Below are 18974 nucleotides of genomic sequence, written 5' to 3'. Positions count from 1 at the left end.
TTAATAGGACAGACTGTTCAGCTTGGAAAAGAGACTACTACAGGGGGATATGATAGAGATTTATAAAATCATGAATGGTGCAGAGAAGGTGAATAAGAAAGTGTTTACTCCTTCACATAACACAAGAAACAGGTGTCACCCAATGAAATTAAAAGGCAGCAGGTTTAAAACAAACATAAGAAAGTACTTCACACAATGCACAATCAACTTGTAGAACTCATTGCTGGAGATGCAGTGAAGGCCAAAAGTATAACTGTGTTCAAAAGAGAATTAGATGAATTCATGGACGAGAGGTCCATCTATGGCTATTCAACAAGATGGTCAGGGATGCAACCACATGTTCTGGGTGTCCCTAGCTTCTGACTGCCAGAAACTGGGACTGGAGGACAGGGGATGGATCACTCGAAAACGGCCCTGTTCTGTTCATTCCCTCTGAAGCATCTGACCACTGTCAGAAGACATGATACTGGGCTAGATGGACCCACGTCTGACCCAATATGATCATTTTTATATTCTTAGTCCTCATCATTGAGGAAAATCTTGAAACTGTCAAACAAGTGTAATCTGATGCCATGATGTCTACTGGAGACTGCAATCAGCCTAAAACAACAGCTGTCAGTGGGGTGAATGGCCATTTACCTCAATGGGATGTTTACACCAACACCTAACAAATGACTATTTAAAATGTCAATGTAGCTAATTACTTCTCTGCTGATGATTTTAGCGGAACTATCCAGCTACTGATCCCACTAGCCTCCCCTATGTCAAGGGCCCAAGAATTCCTACCTAGATGACAAAATCTCCAGCCTTTCTGTCTCTCTTGCCACCTTCTCCAAAGCAGGTGTGTTTTCTCAGCAAAAAACGTGCAGCGCATTACAAACTGAAACTTGAAGGACAGCCTAAAATTCAATTTATGAACATAAATAGGGGAAATTAATATATCATTATTATTTAGTTAATTAAGACACTCCATTTTTAAATTTAAATGAAGCTGTCACAAAAGTCTCCAGGCTGCTGAGGAATTCAGGAACCTTGCTGCAGCCTTTGGCTCCAGTTCACTGCACAGTGCCTTGGGTCTTTATTTATTTAAAAGAAGGGACCTTGTATGGTGTGAAAAGTTTACCTCAGTCACTCAAATACATACTACTTAAAGTGTGGTTCTTCTCTGACTCTGGAAAACCAGTACCCCAAAATTTCATGGTTGCACCTCAATAATTTCCCGACCAAGATGGCTCAGTTTACAAATTGAAAGAGATGATTTTTCTAACTGCTAGCCATGAAAACAACTCCAGTTTGCCTCTCAGATTCTAGAGTTTTCTGGCTCATTCATTGCCAACCACAAATATGGGGAAAATAAACGATAATCATGAAGGCAGGGAGGTGCAAGGATGCTCCAGTACAAGCGCCAGTACAAGGTCTAGTGTTCCCTGGGATGCTAGTTGCACCAAAAGGAAGTAGGAAACAGATGGGGCTATTTATCTATCTCAGGTACTTATATACCCTCCATTAGTAGTATCTGAGTGCCTCACAATCTTTAATGTACATATGCTCACAAACCCCCTGTGAGGTAGGTAAGTGTTAACCACATTTTACAGATGGGGAATTGAGGAAGAGAGAATTAGTTATTTGCGCAAGGTCACTCAAGAAGTCTATGGTGGACCAGGAAATTCAATGGCTTCCCAAATCCTAGGCTAGTGCCCTAACCAGCGGGCTATCATTCCTCCTGTCATGACCCTGCAATACTTGTGCACCAGACAGGAATAATGCAATATGTGCATTCCCCACTGTGCTCTCGGGAGTTTTCGGAGAGATTGCACTTCCCTGAAGCTCAGTCCCTCCCAGAAGTACTGCAGTATGGCTCCACATGATCTCTAATGCAGGCCTCTACCTATCAGACCTACATTAACCCTGAGTAATCTGCCTTGTTGTATAGCAAAACTAAACATGTCCAGCAATGGTTCTGCTGACTCAACTGAGCATTGGTTATAGATGTTAATTTTTAGGCAGTGAATTGGTAGAGGCTGATGATCTGTCTCCCTTTAGGGTGAAGACAGATTTGTGGCCATTGGAGTAGTTTTTCTTCTCCCTTCTTCCTGTCTGCTCCTAAAAGCAGAGGGATGATATGGTACATGGTTACCAAAAGTAGACAGGCAATTAAAACAATTGATATGTTAGCATATTAACACAACAGGCTTTACCAGAAACATCACTAGCAGCAAAGAACATGGAACATACCCAACAGTCGGGGCAAAACAACATTTCAGTCCTTTCATATCTGACAAAAGAGAACAAACCAAGTATGCTGTACTTCTAACTGGCTTAGATTTGGTGTTTGGTCTTTAAAGAGGACAAAATAATTCACGCTATGAACAAAGTAAAATAATCTTTAATGAAATTCCTGTGTAAAACAATTGTTTAGTCCAAAAGGTAAATATATATTTAATTCTCTTTCAAATGTCAACACAAATTGAGAGCTACCAGTGGTCTTTGGAGAACAAACAGTAGTTAAGTTCCATCTTGCTAATGTTCAGAAACAGTATATGTTACACCTTTAAAACAGCAGTTTCTATTGCACGTATCACAATTGCTCTCCATGTAGGCACCTAAAAAACTGATACCTCACTAAATAAATTAAAACAAATCCAGTTTCTTTAGCAACCATTTTAAACTGAACACAAATATCCTGGAAAAGTAATATTACTGCAGGCTTTTAATAAATACAGTAAGAACAGATTTATGACTCCTCACTGGTGTTTTACAACATGTTGAATTTTAAGTATGGACTTTATTTTTTATAAAATCTTAAGTACCGACCTGGTGGTACAATTACCTTATTATTTTGGTACATATGCTCTGTTAATCAGTATTTGTATTATATTTAAGTAAAATTTTCCATATACTGTACATACTTTACACAGTGGGTTTGTGTGTGCATCAGTGTTATGAACTTAAATGGAAGACTGAGTCAAGCAACTCTTTGCAGACAGATGAAATAACTTTGCTTTTTGCAAAGAGTTAAAAAACAGATTTAATTGAAGACAATACACTTTTTCGGAGGGATTTTCAAAAGCATTCAGCAGTGGCCTAATTGCTCCCAGTGAAGTCAGTGGGAGCAAAGTTAGGCCAACACTAAGTGCTTTTGAAGAACTCCCATTAGAAATCTTACAAATATCTAGATACTGTTCTTTCAGCAGCAGTACAAGACTTTAAGCACCTCCCTGTAGTACAATAACTGTGGCTACTCTTTACAGTAGAATTAATTAATGCATTTATACAAGTATGGCAGATTTCATATGAAAAAATATATACAGTATGTTTAGAATTAAGATATCAAAAACTTCCACCCTTCTTTTAAGCCCTAATTTTAAAACAATGAGCAGTTTCATAAGAGGTCTCCAAGCCTCTCGAGTGTGTAGAGTACATTAGCCCAAAATACAAAAACAAATATTTACACTTTCTTAAAGTACCAAATAATTAAAAAAAGAAAAAAAAGAAAGTATCTAGTAGCTCTCAGCGTGCAAAGTCAGCAGGAACTGATTATCCAGGATATTTACTATTTGTTCAGAAAGTCTTGGGATCAAGCATTAAGAAGCAAAAGAATCAGCAATTATTCAGGCCACTTCCTTTTTTCTGTTTTGAAATACATTTTGTTGGTCAAGCCTACAGTTCCCTTTTTAAACACTTATTGTCAGAGTAATATTCAGTTTAGTGCAAATCTAAAAACCACCTAGGATCTGTAATCTTTTCGAACAGTGTGAGCCATCCAGTTCACTTTAGTAGTCCAACTTTCCCGGAGCGCTTCATCAAATTTTTGCTTAAATTGTTTTAGCGCTTCTTCCTCACTCTTCCCTAAGGCAAGAGAGTCCTGGAAACAAAAAGGTACTGTTGGGAATTTAAAATCCAGTTACGTCCCGTCCCCCAGCATTTTTAATTTTTCTAAATCACATTCTTCCTTCTCTACTATAAACCTTTAAAATCCATTATTCATTTATCAACATACAGTGATATTTTCTGGACTTAAATGATAAAATTAGAAAGAAAAAAGAGGAAATCACAGGTTTTTTTGAGAAACTAACCAACTTTGGCCAGTGTTTGCTGTTAAAGCAACAAAACAATGGCTAAAGAAGAACATGGCACTAATTTGCAGTTCAGTAACTAAAAGTTAAGAGTGACATACAGGCAGATGGCAACTCAACGTTGGCAAAAAAGAAATGAACTGTCGGAGAATATAAAAAAGTGACAGCCAGGAAAAGCTGGTATGAAAAATGTACTTTTACCTGAGTGATGCAATTTGCAACATGCTGTACTGTTCTGTTTTGAAAAGCATTCCACTAGCCCTCTCATATGAACGTGAACTACCTACCTAGATGATAAGATACTTTTAAAACAATTTCTTTATTTTGACTCAGAAATTAAGAAAAACCTTTTTCTTTACAGCACTATCTTCATCAACCAATCTGTGGGGTCATAAAAAAAACTTCTTAGGGTATTCAAGCACCTTCAATTCCCACTGATCTTAATGAGATCAGCACCCTGGAGGGTCAGAATCTGACCTCTTGGTGCCAACTGGCAGAGGGCACAGAGGTTCATAAGAGTCACAGAGATCCCCCGAGTCTGGTATCCACATACTAATTTGCCAAAGAGCGTCATGTAAGGTCTCTATTGAAAGCCTGCGTCACACTGGTCCCCATATCCACTGGTCCCCTCATCGCAAAATGTATGTATGAACAATATGTAAGTAGTTATGTATGTATACTGCAAATTATGTTCTTAAGATCTGTGCCTTGGGACTGGTCACCAGAATGTTTTAAACAAGTTACTTTCAGGTAGGAGATTCTTATCTGCCTGTCTGACGATATGTAAATTGTGTACTGTGTGCTTCATAATGAAAACCTATGTACACTCTGAGAAAAATGCAAATCAAATGATAGTAATGTCTCCTGGGGAGATTCTAGATAGGAAAAAACAAGCAGTGGAGGTTACCCACTTTACAAGTGAAGACAATGAATCATTGGAACTGTATCTGGAGGTGCAGAGATGCACCCACTTATCCTTTGCTGAGACGACAAGCTGCCAGCACACTTGTCTTTTGAATGGAGGATCACAGCCTGTCTGGCTGTTTGACACTGGGAGAGAAAATTTGGGTGAACTAACCTTTGAGAGGCATCAGAATGTCCTGTTAGTTAAGTTTAGGCTCTACAAAGTATATTATTAGTTTATTGTATATGTTTGTATATTTTATATATTCTACTAGCTTCTTGAATGTATTCTTTTTTTAAATAAACGTATTGTTTTTACTATAAAAATATCTAAGTATTATGTGGTAAGCAGAGCTGTGGTCTAAGATGTAACTGATAAGCTGGTTGTACTGTTCCTTTGGGAGCAGAGAATTTGGGAGTTCTGTGAGTGTCTAGTGGATCCTGGGCTGTGAACCATGGTGTGATCCATCTAGTGTGATCCATGGGGCCGCTCAGGGGCCTCAGGGGTTGGAGTGTACCTATCATTAACCAGTAAAGGAGAGTGGGGTTAATGGAGGCCTGGAAGGCAGTGCTTGTGTTGCCAGAGACTGGTGGAGTTGGGGAACTGACCACAGCAGGCATACACAAGCATTCCTCACCACCTGGTGGTAATGAGGTTCCTCAAAACCCATGGTACCCCCAGGAACCATCACAGATCCCTTGAGAAACATAACTAGTCATTCCAGTATCTTACATACAAAATAGTTGAGGGAAATGGGTCTGTGCCTCAGTACTAGATACCACTTGAAGAAAGCTCTATTATATGGAATGGAATACTAGGGAAAGAAAAGTAAATACTAGGGAAAGAAAAGCTTTCAAAAGTAAGGAAATGCATTTGCTGTGTGATCATAAATTCATGTACAGAAGAAATGCTAAGTCATACTGAGCTGTAGTTCTGGTTTTTACCTTGAGATATTGGATATCCTTGACAGAGGTTAGCTCTGGAAGCCCTGCAGTTAACATCAGTGCAAAGAGTGTGATAAATAGATTTCCATGTCTTCGCAGAATCAAATATGCGTCTTCACAACACTGGCGGAACCTGAACATCCATCACAAAACATATATGCAATGGACATGAAGCAGGAAAAGATAGGTGAGATAGCTCTTCACAGGTCATCTGGCCCAATACATATTTTTTCAAATGAAATTAAGCTTAGTATACAATTACTGTCTGAAATGACACTTGTGAACTTTTATTTAACCCTCCAGCTGTTCCACTTCCAACCCTGCATTTGTTTGCCAATATACATACAGTAAATACAGACAGTATCAAACTGAACTGTGGGCTAACTGCTTATTCTACAGTAGAAAAATAGCTCATTGACATTTGGTTTGTTTTCCATTTATCCAGCAGCACCAACTACAGGCAGCATTATGGCTCCACCTACCAGAAGCAAGGATGCAAAAGGTCAGTCAAACTGAATGTCTGAGCATCAATATGCCCACTTCTTTGCCAATATGGGCTTCCGTAGCAAAGTGGCGACTCACATCAAAGTAAAATCTCTGAGAGACTCCTCCTAAGAGTACATCTCCACTGCACACTAAGCCCAGGTCTCTGGGACCGGGGCTTGTGGACTTGTTGTTTCCAAGCCCATGCTTGACAGCCCACACTGCATTGTAAGCCTGGGTTTACAATTGCTGGACCTTGCTAAAGCATCAATACTGCACTACACAGACCTTCTGACTTGGGTCAGTGGCTTGAGCTGCATCCACATTTCAAAATGACAGGGCCTGAACCCAAGTTACAGCAGGACTCTGTCTTTGACTGCTTCCCCCACCCCCAAGCAGGATTCTAGGTTCTGAATGCTTGCTGACCTGAGTCTTACTGATTTGTGTGTGGATAGAAGGGGGACAAGTCAGAGTGGGTAGGAGTCAGGGACGATGTAGAAAGGGAGAAGAAAGGACTTTGACAAATAGAATTACTGGTGGGCAATTTTCCCTTGTCGCATGTACGTTGCCTTTCATACTAGCCAATGACAGTAAACAGAGTCAGTGGCTGTTGTAAGCAGTGGGTCAAAGGACTGGCAGCCAATCTGCACAGGCCGAAACTGTAGAGGGCCAAAGATAGAAGGTCTCCACAACACTGATAGCCATGGGGGCTATGGAATTGGCCAGGACGTGGACTACAGATTTCAGAGAGTCTGCTTGAGTGACAAGCTCTCAGGTAGGTAGAGAAGTCAGAGAGATGAAGTCGAGCCTCAGGGACATTACTGTGTCTCTGCCAATGAGATGGTTCAGAGCCCCTGAGTGGAAGGTTTGGTGTGGAGGATGGTTTATTCCTGCTGGCTCCCTGTAATTCTTGCCTACCAGCTACAGAGCCTTTTAGCTGTGAGCTGGCTTGGAGGTATCCGTACAGATGTGCCCTCCCTCTTCATTCTCCTGTAACTAGATTTTTTCTTCCTTTCTCTCTTCTCTTTATGTAGATGAGTTGGAAGACATTAGAGAAGAAACGGAAGAGCTGAGAAAGTACCGTTACTTATCTGATAGTAACTATGGTTCTTTGAGAGGTGTTGTCCAAGTGGATTCCCCTCTTGGGGCACACACACCCCATGCAGCGTCCAGAAGTGTCAGCTGAAGCTGTGCCTACACCTTATATGTCTTTGTGTATGCCTGCCCAGAGGTATAAAGGGTGGAACGGGCCCAACCATCCCTCAGCTCCTTTGACAATCCAAAATCCCAGAGGAGCAGGACTCTGTAGTTGTGGGGAAGGAGGGTTGGCCTTGGAATCCATGTGAGTAACAAATCTTAAAGAATCTCCATTCTTTCTCGTTCAAGTGATTGTCCACATGTATTCCACTCTTGATAAGTGTCAAGGTTCCTTCCCCACTCTGAACTCTAGGGTACAGATGTGGGGACCTGCATGAAAGACCGCCCTAAGCTTATTCTTACCAGCTTAGGTTAAAAACTTCCTCAAGATACAAACTTTGCCTTGTCCTTGAACCCTATGCTGCCACCACCAAGCGTGTTAAACAAAGAACAGGGAAAGAACTCACTTGGAGACGTCTTCCCCGCAAAATATCCCCCCAAGCCCTACACCCCCTCTCCTGGGGAAGGCTTCATAAAAATCCTCACCAATTTGCATAGGTGAACACAGACCCAAATCCTTGGATCTTAAGAACAATGAAAAAGCAATCAGGATCTTAAAAGAAGAATTTTAATGAAAGAAAAAGTAAAAGAATCACCTCTGTAAAATCAGGATGGTAAATACCTTACAGGGTAATCAGATTCAAAACATAGAGAATCCCTCTAGGCAAAACCTTAAGTTACAAAAAGACACAAAAACAGGAATATACATTCCATTCACCACAGCTTATTTACCAGCCATTTAAACAAAAGGAAATCTAACGCATTTCTAGCTAGACAATGCCCTTACTACACCAAAAGTATGAAGTTTAGCTTTCCCTGGGTTTGACTGAGGCTTAGGAAAGAAAACTGGGAGATGAATAAACTGGTACTTCTGGAACTCTGAAAGAACTTGGGTCAGGAACTTGTGATGAAGCCTGAGAGTACCATTGTCCTTATGAAAAACTGTATAAGACAGACTCAATGGAAGGGCCTGTTTTCCCTATCCTTTGAGCTGATACAATAGCTACTAAAAAGCAGTCTTCTGTGATACATGGTATAGGGTACAGCTTACTAAGGGCTCAAAAAGGGAGCCATCAACACTTAATACTATATTGAAGTTCCAAGAGGGACAGAGCTCCCATATTGGGGGGAAAACATGAATAAGGCTCTTAAGGAATCTAGCTACTGTAGGATGAGAAAACATTGTGTGGTCCTGGATAAAGAGAGTGATGTGCAGATATTGCTGTTATATGACCCTTTGTTTCTGGACCAACAAACAATAAAATACTGCTGAAAAGGGTGCTGGGGGAAAAGGATGCTGATGAAATGCCCACACAGAAATCCTTTCCCACTTAGCTTTATAGGTCAGTCTATTTGATACCAGTTGAATAGAAAGAGTGTTATCTCAGGAGGCTGTTTAACAGCAACTACTAAAGTTAGACATTTTTAAATCAGCAGGTCCAGATAACTTGTATACAAGAGTTTTAAAAGAGCTGGCTTGGAATGCTGGGGAAGTCCCAGAAGACTGGAAGAAAGCTAATATTGTATCAATATTTAAAAAGGTTAAATGGGATGATTTGAGTAATTATAGGCCTGTCAATCTGGGCATCAATGCTGGACAAGATAACAGAGAGAATGAAACAGGAGTTGAATAATAAAGAATTAAAGGATGGCAATATAATTAATACAAATCAACATGGGTTTATGGAAAATATTTCCTGTCCGACCAACTTCATACTTTTTTTTTTATGAGATTACAACTTTGGTTGATAAAAATAATAGTGTTGACATAATATATTTAGATTCCTGTAAGGTGTTTGACTTGGTACCACTCAACATGTTCATTAAAAAACTAGAATGATATAAAATTAACATGGCACACATTAAATGGATTAAAAGCTGATTAACTTATAAGTCTCAAAGCTTAATTGTAAATGAAGAATCATCATCAAGTGGGTAATGGGGCCCTGCAGGGATCTGTTCTCGGTCCTATGCTATTTAACATTTTTATTAATGACCTGGAAGAAAACTAAAATCATTACTGAAAAAGTTTGCAGATGACACAAAAATTGTGGGAGTGGTAAATAACAAAAAGGACAGGTCACAAATATTGAGCGATCTTCATCACCTGGCAAACTGGTCGCAAACAAACAATATGCCTTTTGATATAGCTAAATGTAAATGTGTACATCTGGGAACAAAGAATTTAGGCCATACTTACAGGGTGGAGGACTCTATCCTAGAAAGCAGTGACTCTGAAAAAGGTTTGGGGGTGGTGCTGGATAGTCAGCTAAACATGAACTCCTGCTGTGACACTGGCCAAAAGGGCTAATGGGATGCAAAAACAGGGGAATCTTGAGTAGGAGTAGAGAGGTCATTTTACCTCTGTATTTGGGACTGCAACCACTGCTGGAATACTGTGTCCAGTTCTGGTGCACACAATTCAAGAAAGATGTTAATAAACTGGAGAGGGTTCAGAAAAGAGCCACGAGAACGATTAAAAAATTAGAAATCAAAAAAGGCGTGAATTGATTAAAATCAATAAGTACCTATATGGGAAACAAATAACTGACAATGGGCTCTTCAATCTAGCAGAGAAAGGTGCAACACGATCCAATGGCTGGAACAATCACTAGAAGAAGAATTGGGGAATCACATTACCATCTATGCATTTAGGTCAGGCAACCAAAATATACGGAAAGGAAGTGGAGCGTAAAATTAGTAGCCTTGACTGACAGATATATTGTCTTTAGGATTCTGGTAGGCAGACCCAAAATGCTCTCAATAATTGCTTGCTGCCGAATACAATGGTACATACATTTACATTTAGCCATTTGGCAAAGATCAGTAGAAAATTAGTTTTAGAAATATCACCAAAACTGCTAAATTTTGCTATACACCCTAGAATTTGATGACCGCAGAATTGCAGGATAATTTCTGGTAGTGATAGCAGTGCTATTTCTACTTACACAGTACTCAAGAGGTGTATTAAAATAAATGTGTGTTTTAACAATGGGTGGGTTTTAAATTCAGAAAAATCATTTATAAAAATATGAACATGAATCAGATCTATGTATAAACAATCTATATTACAAAAGCAATCCTACCTCCTTTTTCTCTTCCACCAACCCCTCCCCCCCCAATAAATCAGTTATATCACATGGCTACAGATAGCTGTGTTTCATGGTTGAGACATCATTGCTGTGAATGCAGACTTAAGAATGGCCACACTGGATCAGACCAATGGTCCATATAGTCCAGTATCTGATCTTCCGTCAGAGGCCAGTGTCAGATGCTTCAGAGGCAATGAAAAAAAACAGGCAATTTTTGAGTGATCATCCAGTTGTCCAGCCCAGCTTCTGACAGTCAGATGCTTCAGGACACTCAGAGCATAGGGATGCATCCACGACCAACTTGGCTAATAGCCACTGATGGGCCTATCTTCTGTGATATTATTCAATTCTTTTTTTTAAAACACAGTTATGCTTTTGGCCTTCACAACATCCCTTGGCAATGAGTTCTACACGTTGACTGTGCATTGTATGAAGAAGTAGTTCCTTACGTTTGTTTTAAAGCTGCTGCCTATTAATTTCATTGGGTAACCCCTGGTTCTTGTGTTATGTGAAGGGGTAAATAATATTTCCTTATTAACTTTCTCTGCACCATTCATGATTTTGTAGACCTGTCACATCCCCCCCATAATCATGTCTTTTCTAAACTGAACAATCCCAGTCTTTTTAATCTCTCTTCATATAAAAGCTGTTCCATACCCTTAATCATTTTTTGCCCTTTTCTATACTTTTTCCAACTTTAACATCTTTTTTGAGATGGAGCAACCAGAACATGCAATATTCAAGGTGTGGGCGTACCATGGATTTATATAGTAGCATTATGATATTTTCTGTCTTATTATCTATCCCGTTCCTAATATTCAGGTAGCTTTTTTGAGTGCTGATGCATATTGAACAGCTGTTTTCAGAGAACTATGCACAATGTCTCCAAGATCTCTTTACTGAGTGGTAAAAGCTAATTTAGACCTCAGTTTTGTACGTATAGTTGGGATTGTGTCTTCCAGTGTGCATTACTTTACATTTATCAACACTGAATTTAATCTGCTTTTTTGTTGCCCAGTCACTCAGTTTTGGGAGATCCCTTTGTAACTCTTCACAGTCAGCTTTGGACTTAACTATTTTGAGTAATTTTGTATCATCTTCTCAGCTTTGCCACTTCACTGTTTACCATTTCCCAGATCATTTGTGAATATGTTGACCAGCACTGGCCCCAGTATAGATCCTTGGGGGACCTCATTATTTACCTCTCTCCACCGTGAAAATTGACCATTTATTCCTACCCTTTGTTTCCTGTCTTTTAATCAGTTACTGACCCATGAGAGGAACTCCCCTCTTATCCCATCAGTATCTACTTTGCTTAAGAGCCTTTCGTGAGGACCTTATGAATGCTTTCTGAAAGTCCAAGTATACTATATGCATTGGACCACCTTTGTCCACATGTTTGTTGAGATGTTCAGAGAATTCTAATAGATTGGTGAGGTGTGATTCCCCTTTACAAAAGCCATGTTCTTTCTTCTCAACATATCATGTTAATCTAGATGTCTGATAATTCCATTCTTACCAGCAATTCCAGCAAATACCAATTTGCTGGTATTGAAGGTAGGTTTACTGGCCTGTAATTGCCAGGATCACCCATGGAGCCTTTTAAAAAAATAAATAAAAAAATCAGTGTTACATTAGCTATTTGCCCATCATCTGGTACAGATGCTGACTTAAGTGATAGGTTATGTACCATAATGAGTAGTTCAGTTCACCTATATACGCAGGGGGTACAGTATTTTCTTAATACTTTGTTTTCAAATTAAATGAATTAAAATTACTTCTCTCTTAAAACGCAAAAATGTTTCAAGTTTGCTAAGGTGTATTTTTCCTTAGTCTAGATCCACTTGCATGGGTGATCACTTTGCATTATTTTACTGCATGCTGATTATGCAAAGGACTGTGTGCTGGAACTGATCAACATACTTTGCTCCAGCTACAAGGTGAGGAGAGAAGTTATGACTTTATCTTAGACAGCAAAACAATACTTACCGGCCAAATTTCTCAGTGTTCCCCGTTTTGCCTTGTTGAATGACATGAATGAAATCATAGGTAAGAATGAAAGGCACTCGTTCCCTTTTAATTCCAAATTTGGATTTGAAGTTCCCAAGAATATGCCCAAAATCTATGTGAAAGAGCTAAACAAAAATAGAAATAAAAATTTATTTCTCCAGAAAAATATTCTGTTTCCTAATTTGTTTAAAAACTTAAAGGGGAGCTTGTCAGGAATGGTTAGCTAAAAACAAGACTCACAGTAATCCCCCATCTTGCCCTAACACCCCATCTTTTGTGCATCTCTGAAGAGATGTAATTTCTTGTTTAGGGTTTTATTCTCAGTGTTTCAAAACTGAATAGAAAAATCAGTGCCAGCAACGTCCACACAGGAGGAAATATGGTCAGTCAGGAAGGAAATTTCAGTTTCAAGCTTCCAAGGTAGAGCAATAAACATTATTTATCTGTGTTAGGGCTTTACCATGATGCCCAACATCATAGTATCTGAGTGTTTTCCAAGTGAAATCCATAGCAATAGTTAAGTCCCCTATAGACTTCAAGGAGTCTCTGGCATTCCACCTTTCCAAGGTCGAAACTATGTCAGGGTAAGGCTTCTATTTTTTAAAGTTAATTAATTATTATCAAGATTTAATTTATTTCATGTTTTTGGTTGATGGGGCAGTGTCAGGGATATTAAAGGAAAAATTATTCTACGAATTAATAAAATACTGATAGGATTGTTCTAAAAATGAGAAAATGCTTTGTACATGGAGGAGTGATTTCACTAAAATCGGGATAAAGCTACACTAGAAATAAAAAAAACTCATTATGAACAACGGTCTTTATTGAGAAAATTCTTCATGTCTAACCCAGATAGAACCATACAGTTCAAAACTCTATACCTTGATTTTCTAGGTTGGTCATTTGCAAGATACATTGAGATTTGACCATAGCTATAATCATCTAGTGCCATAAGGAGTAGAATTGTGTAAATAATTAATTTTTCTGCTTTGGTGGCCAAACCAAACAATAATTTAAAAAAATTCTATTTGGGCTGACCCAAAACATACATGTTTCAGTTTTTCTGGAGAAACAAAGAAGATGAAAAAAATCTATTTTAGGTTGAACAAAACGTTTTGCTCAACCTGAAACTGAAGTGTTTTGTTTTCAAGGTTACCTTTTCAAAAAAATGTTAAAAACAAAACAGTGAAATTCTGAAACAAAATGTCTTACTGAAATAAGAAGCTAAAATTTTATGTTGTAGAAATGCTGAAAATGAACGGTTTGCACATTTCACAATATATATATTTGATCAATTTTTTTTTTCTGAAATAGACTTGAATATGTGTTTCGGTTAACCTGAATCAGCATTTTTCAATGAAAAAAATGATTGGCATGAAAAACATTTGCCTAGCTCTAAGAAGGAGACTTACTGGGTTTTGGGGAAATGATGAATTATTCAGGACAATCTTACTTGACAAATAATTATTTACAATATCTCCCCCAATCTACCAGATCAGAGTCAACCATAACGACTACCATTTACATATTTAGTTCCATATTTATATGTTTTATTCTAGTAAGACACTAAAACTAGAATAATAAAAATGTAATTGAAAAAACTCTCAAAATAAGCTTTCTACAAGAACTACAATGGCAAAGACTTTTTTTAAAAAAAATAGAGTTCATCTAACTGCTAACAGGGTTCTTACCTGACCATTCTTCCTGACCATGATATTGTCACTATGTCTGTCACCAATTCCCAGTACGTAAGTAGCTACACAGTAGCCAGCACAAGACAGGGTGAACTCCTCGATGGCTCGATCCAGGTCATCTCTAAAAATACAAAGGCAAACAATAATTCTACACATTAGCAATAATTCACCTTCTATTTTCACATTAAGATAACACACAATTTTGCTTAAACTAGGATCAGATATGGACATTTTAAAACAGCCCAATTGCAGGATTATTAAACCATTTCACTATGTAGTGAAACAAAGTTCCTCCTCTGCCTTGGTCGTTTCTGTGCTTTTCGGCAGATTTGCTCACCTCAGAGGTTCACAGCAGTCCTCAGTTTGGTTCCTTTTGTTAGTGGCACAAACCTGCCGTTCACTCAGCTAACCTCATCACTGGCCAGCATGGGGAAAAGGAGGCGAACAACCCCCGCAGTCTCTGCTGGCCGACATAATGGGTCGGGGAACAAGCCAGAGACCTTCCCCTCTGGTGGGACCCACAGTCCAGGTCAACTCCTCTTATATCAAATAGGGAGTTGTGGGGATGGGGGAACCCAGGCCCACCCTCTACTCCGGGTTCCAGCCCAGGGCCCTCTGGATTGCAGCTATCTACAGTGTCTCCTGTAACAGCTGCGTGACAGCTACAACTCTCTGAGCTACTTCCCCATGGCCTCCTCTCAACACCTACTTTGTCCTCACCACAGGACCTTCCTCCTGATGTCTGATAACGCTTGTACTTCTCAGTCCTCCAGCAGTACGCCTACTCACTCTCAGCTTCTTGCACGCCTCTTGCTCCCAGCTCCTCGCACACACCTCACTAACTGAAGTGAAGTCCTTTTTAAAACCAGGTGCTCTGATTAGCCTGCCTGTCCTAATTGATTCTGGTAGCTTCTTAATTAGGCTGCCTTAATTGGTTCCAGCAACTTCCTGATTGTTCTGGAACAGCTCATTATCTTACTCAGGGAAAAGGGACCTGCTTAATCTGGGGCTAACATGTCTACCTTCTGTTACTCTCCTGTAGCCATCTGGCCTGACCCTGTCACAGTAGAAATGCAGAAATTAAACTATTACAATAGGCAATGGCATTGAGCCATTAGGTATGTGTAATTATTATTTTCTTTAAATTATGTTTCATGGCTTATCCAATGATGTACAGCACAGATCGCTGCCAATGTTGGAATTCAGTGTTTGGATTGCTGTTTGAACTCCAAGAGCAACCTGAATCTGAAATCTAAAAAGAGAAAGGCAACAAACTTGCAGAGACAGCTATATATATATATGTACTTGTGCATACATGCATGCATACAATGGGCGAGATCCTCACTCCGCTTAGCCCTTTTACATTGCGTAAAAGGGACAGAGCAATGTAAAAGGCATCTAAAAGCTCTTGATCCAGCCAAGGGAAGACTCTCAAGGCACAGGAACAGTGAAAGACAATAATGAGACTGCTGTCTGAGGACTCCCTGGCAAGCCCTGGCACACAGGGAGTGCTGGAGGCAGGGATACAGCACTCAGTGCTTGGAGATTCCAGACAGCGCTGTGGCCCAGTGGGTCCCATTAAAGTCCTGAGGGCTGTCTAAATTATGAGTGAGACTGCAGAGCTTACAGCCGCCTTAGCCTCTCCCAGTCCCTGAGATGTGAGTTTTCTGCTGAGCCTCTTAGAGGTGCAGTGCAGAAACTCACCCAAACCTTCTGGATATGCATTATGGTGATGCTATAATGGCTCCAGAATTAAGGTTGCTTTGAATTTAAAGAGGGGGATCAAACCTATTTATTATGTGTGAATAATACAGTGTATCCTCTACTAATTCTGAGAACAGAATACATTTTCGGACAATTTACATGAAAAAAGGGTGCTCTGAATCACTTTGCAGGATTGAACCCTAAAATGGGATTTTTTCTTAATCCTCAAAACAGATTTTCACTTTGTAAGGAATTTTATAACAAGTTATAAGCAAGAAATACACATGAAAATTTACCCTAAATTGTATTCCTTTAGCCAATTTAAGAGAGCATCTTTGTTGAACGCAGCAGCAGCAGCAACATTGCTACTATTTAACTGAATATCTGCAATGGTTTCTGAAGCAGAAACAGCCTCAATAAGGCCAGAATGGTCTCCTGTTGCTAAACAACCATATGGCAACATCCTGAAACAAAAACAGAGACACTATTAAAAAAAATTAGGAAGATTGTTTCTTTCAACACAAACATTCTTGAGCTGAATGTCCATGCTAATTTTAAGGATAAACTCTCAGAAGTTAATAAATGGACATGTTTCTAGAGCAAAAATATCAACACTTTATTTAAAAATAGTATTTTCCCTCCACTACATAAATACAGAAACTGCTATAGAAGCTCACTTTTACAAATCCCAATCTTACAAATGGCCACTTCTATGAAACAATTTCCTGAATTTTTTCGGGGGTGGGGAGGGGGAGAAGAAGGGCAGATATCGCATAACAAAAATCATGTAGATGAAGAACAAGTCAATATCCTTTCACATTTCGATGCCTTCAGTGTATTGGAAATTGCTTTGCAATACTTGAAAGGACAAGAAGAAAATGATGCAGTGCACAATACAACAATTTATGCACTGTAACTACTGTAATTCTGAGTGCTTAATTTTAAGACCTTTTCCACTTTACAAACTCCTCAGTCCCCAATTAGTTTGTAAAACAGGGGTTCTACTATATGGGAAATATGCAACACTTTGCTTTTTACTGAAGTGCAATTCTGTTAGAAAAACAATAGAGGGAGCCATTTCATGTCAGTTGCTAGTTTACAGTGTAAATGGGCTGTAAAGAGGAAGTAAATTACATTCACACTCACTTTAAGATTCCTTTATAGTGTGGTTTAATGAATGGTGTGGTTTAAGAGTGGTTTAAAGGTGCCTTAGTTTAAATGAAAATCCAACCCCCTCTATGTTTTAGCACAATATCTATCGGATTTCCATTCTTCCTAGTTCAATTAAAAAGTTTCAAGACATTAATAAAGAGGTAGCACAGTATCTCCCCCAAAGTGTTTAAGAATGACCATCATAGGATGCTTGGGTGCATTACAAAGAGAGAAAATAATACAGAACATATCTAACAGAATATATATGCTTTTAACAATCTGTGCCATAGGCAAGATAAAATTCTGAAAGTTGGTACACTCCTTCATTCTGGACTGCTGATTACAGACAGGTTTCAGAGTAGCAGCCGTGTTAGTCTGTATCCGCAAAAAGAAAAGGAGTACTTGTGGCACCTTAGAGACTAACAAATTTATTTGAGCATAAGCGAAGTGAGCTGTACTCCTTTTCTTATTACAGACAAAAACCCAAATCTGGAATTTCTTTTACAGAACACCAAAAGGTTATCATTCTACCATCCATTACCACCACACTAATTTAAAATCAAGAAAATTGTCAAAGGCAAGCAAGTGCACACCACAGGCACTGACGTTGATAGCGAAGTCCATCTAGAGACAAGCATATTGGCAACACATCATTATGTTATACTCAACAATGGCAATCCCTTCGGTTTTCAGTTTTGATAATTCATATTGAAGTAAATTAGAGCTAAGATTAAACTGGACCAGACAAATGCAAAAAATATGGTGAGGAGGTGTAGACGGGGATACAAAAAACAGGATTAGGGTTATTTAATGCAGAAGTAATTTAACTGAGGTATTTACAAGTATGGAGAATAGGGTCACATATAGATGTTAACAATATTTACAATTCAAATAAATATGAAGCAGTTTAATCAAATCTGGAGTTCTAGTTGTACACTATTCCCACCATTAACCCTAAGAAGACTATTTTATATATCTTCATTAAAGTAACTGATTCTAAAACTGAAATTTACTATATTAACTACAACAGAAATTACAAAATATTCATAAATATTAAAAAGCTGGCTACTGATTTTAGGATTCATTTAATTAGACCAAAATATGGCACCAAATATAGTGGACATGAGTTGAAAAGTATACGGTTAAAATTACTACCCACTGGTCTTGAAAAGTAAACTGACCTTCTTGTCCATTAGGGTGGGGACAGATGCTGAATTAACCCTGCTCCTGACAGTCTCCTCTACTTTCCCACCACACCTTTCCCTTCTCCTCACTCTGAGCTGCAGAACAGTCTCCCCCCTCACAATTTCTCTAGCCCTCTCTCGTTATGTAAATGTTTGAATTCTGGGTTGCTATGAGCAGGTAGAATGCCTCCTGCTGCCAATCACCCATATTATCTCTTCATGCAGGACCATTTCAGAATCTGTGTCAAGAATTCACCATTGAAAGCCACCAACCCCTTTTATGGTTTCCTTATCTAGGGCAGGGATAGGACCAGCAGAAGGACAAGTCGGGGCAAAGCTAGAAGGCAGACTGAAGAGAATACATGGATTGAGAATCCCAACCCTGGCCTGGCAACAGCTATCTCCCCCTCCCTCCTCTCTAGTAAACATCTCTTAGCAGCCCTGACACAATTCAGGAAACTGTGTTTTTGGGACACATAAAATTCAACAAAAAAAACAAAAAAAAAAAAAACATACTGTAAGGAATAATCTTCC

At 39.0% G+C, this 18974-nt stretch overlaps 1 protein-coding gene across 7 annotated transcripts in view; it reads right to left on the bottom strand.

Moving 5' to 3' along the window:
- Positions 1-2402: 2402 nt before the first annotated feature.
- Positions 2403-18974, bottom strand: part of PIK3CB (phosphatidylinositol-4,5-bisphosphate 3-kinase catalytic subunit beta) — a 195599-nt gene continuing 179027 nt past the window's right edge. For all 7 annotated transcript variants that reach the window (XM_084639467.1, XM_084639471.1, XM_084639470.1 and 4 more), the window contains 5 exons: positions 16401-16568; positions 14398-14521; positions 12686-12831; positions 5925-6057; positions 2403-3865 (listed from right to left, as the gene is read on the bottom strand). In XM_084639467.1, the coding sequence (XP_084495593.1) occupies positions 3728-3865; positions 5925-6057; positions 12686-12831; positions 14398-14521; positions 16401-16568 (709 nt within the window). In that variant the 3' untranslated portion in view covers positions 2403-3727. The remainder of the gene's footprint in view (positions 3866-5924; positions 6058-12685; positions 12832-14397; positions 14522-16400; positions 16569-18974) is intronic.

This window comes from Lepidochelys olivacea (assembly GCF_965140295.1).
Source record: "Lepidochelys olivacea isolate rLepOli2 genome assembly, chromosome: 9".
Lineage (NCBI taxonomy): Eukaryota > Metazoa > Chordata > Testudines > Cheloniidae > Lepidochelys > Lepidochelys olivacea.
This window is presented reverse-complemented; position numbering and strand designations above follow the sequence as displayed.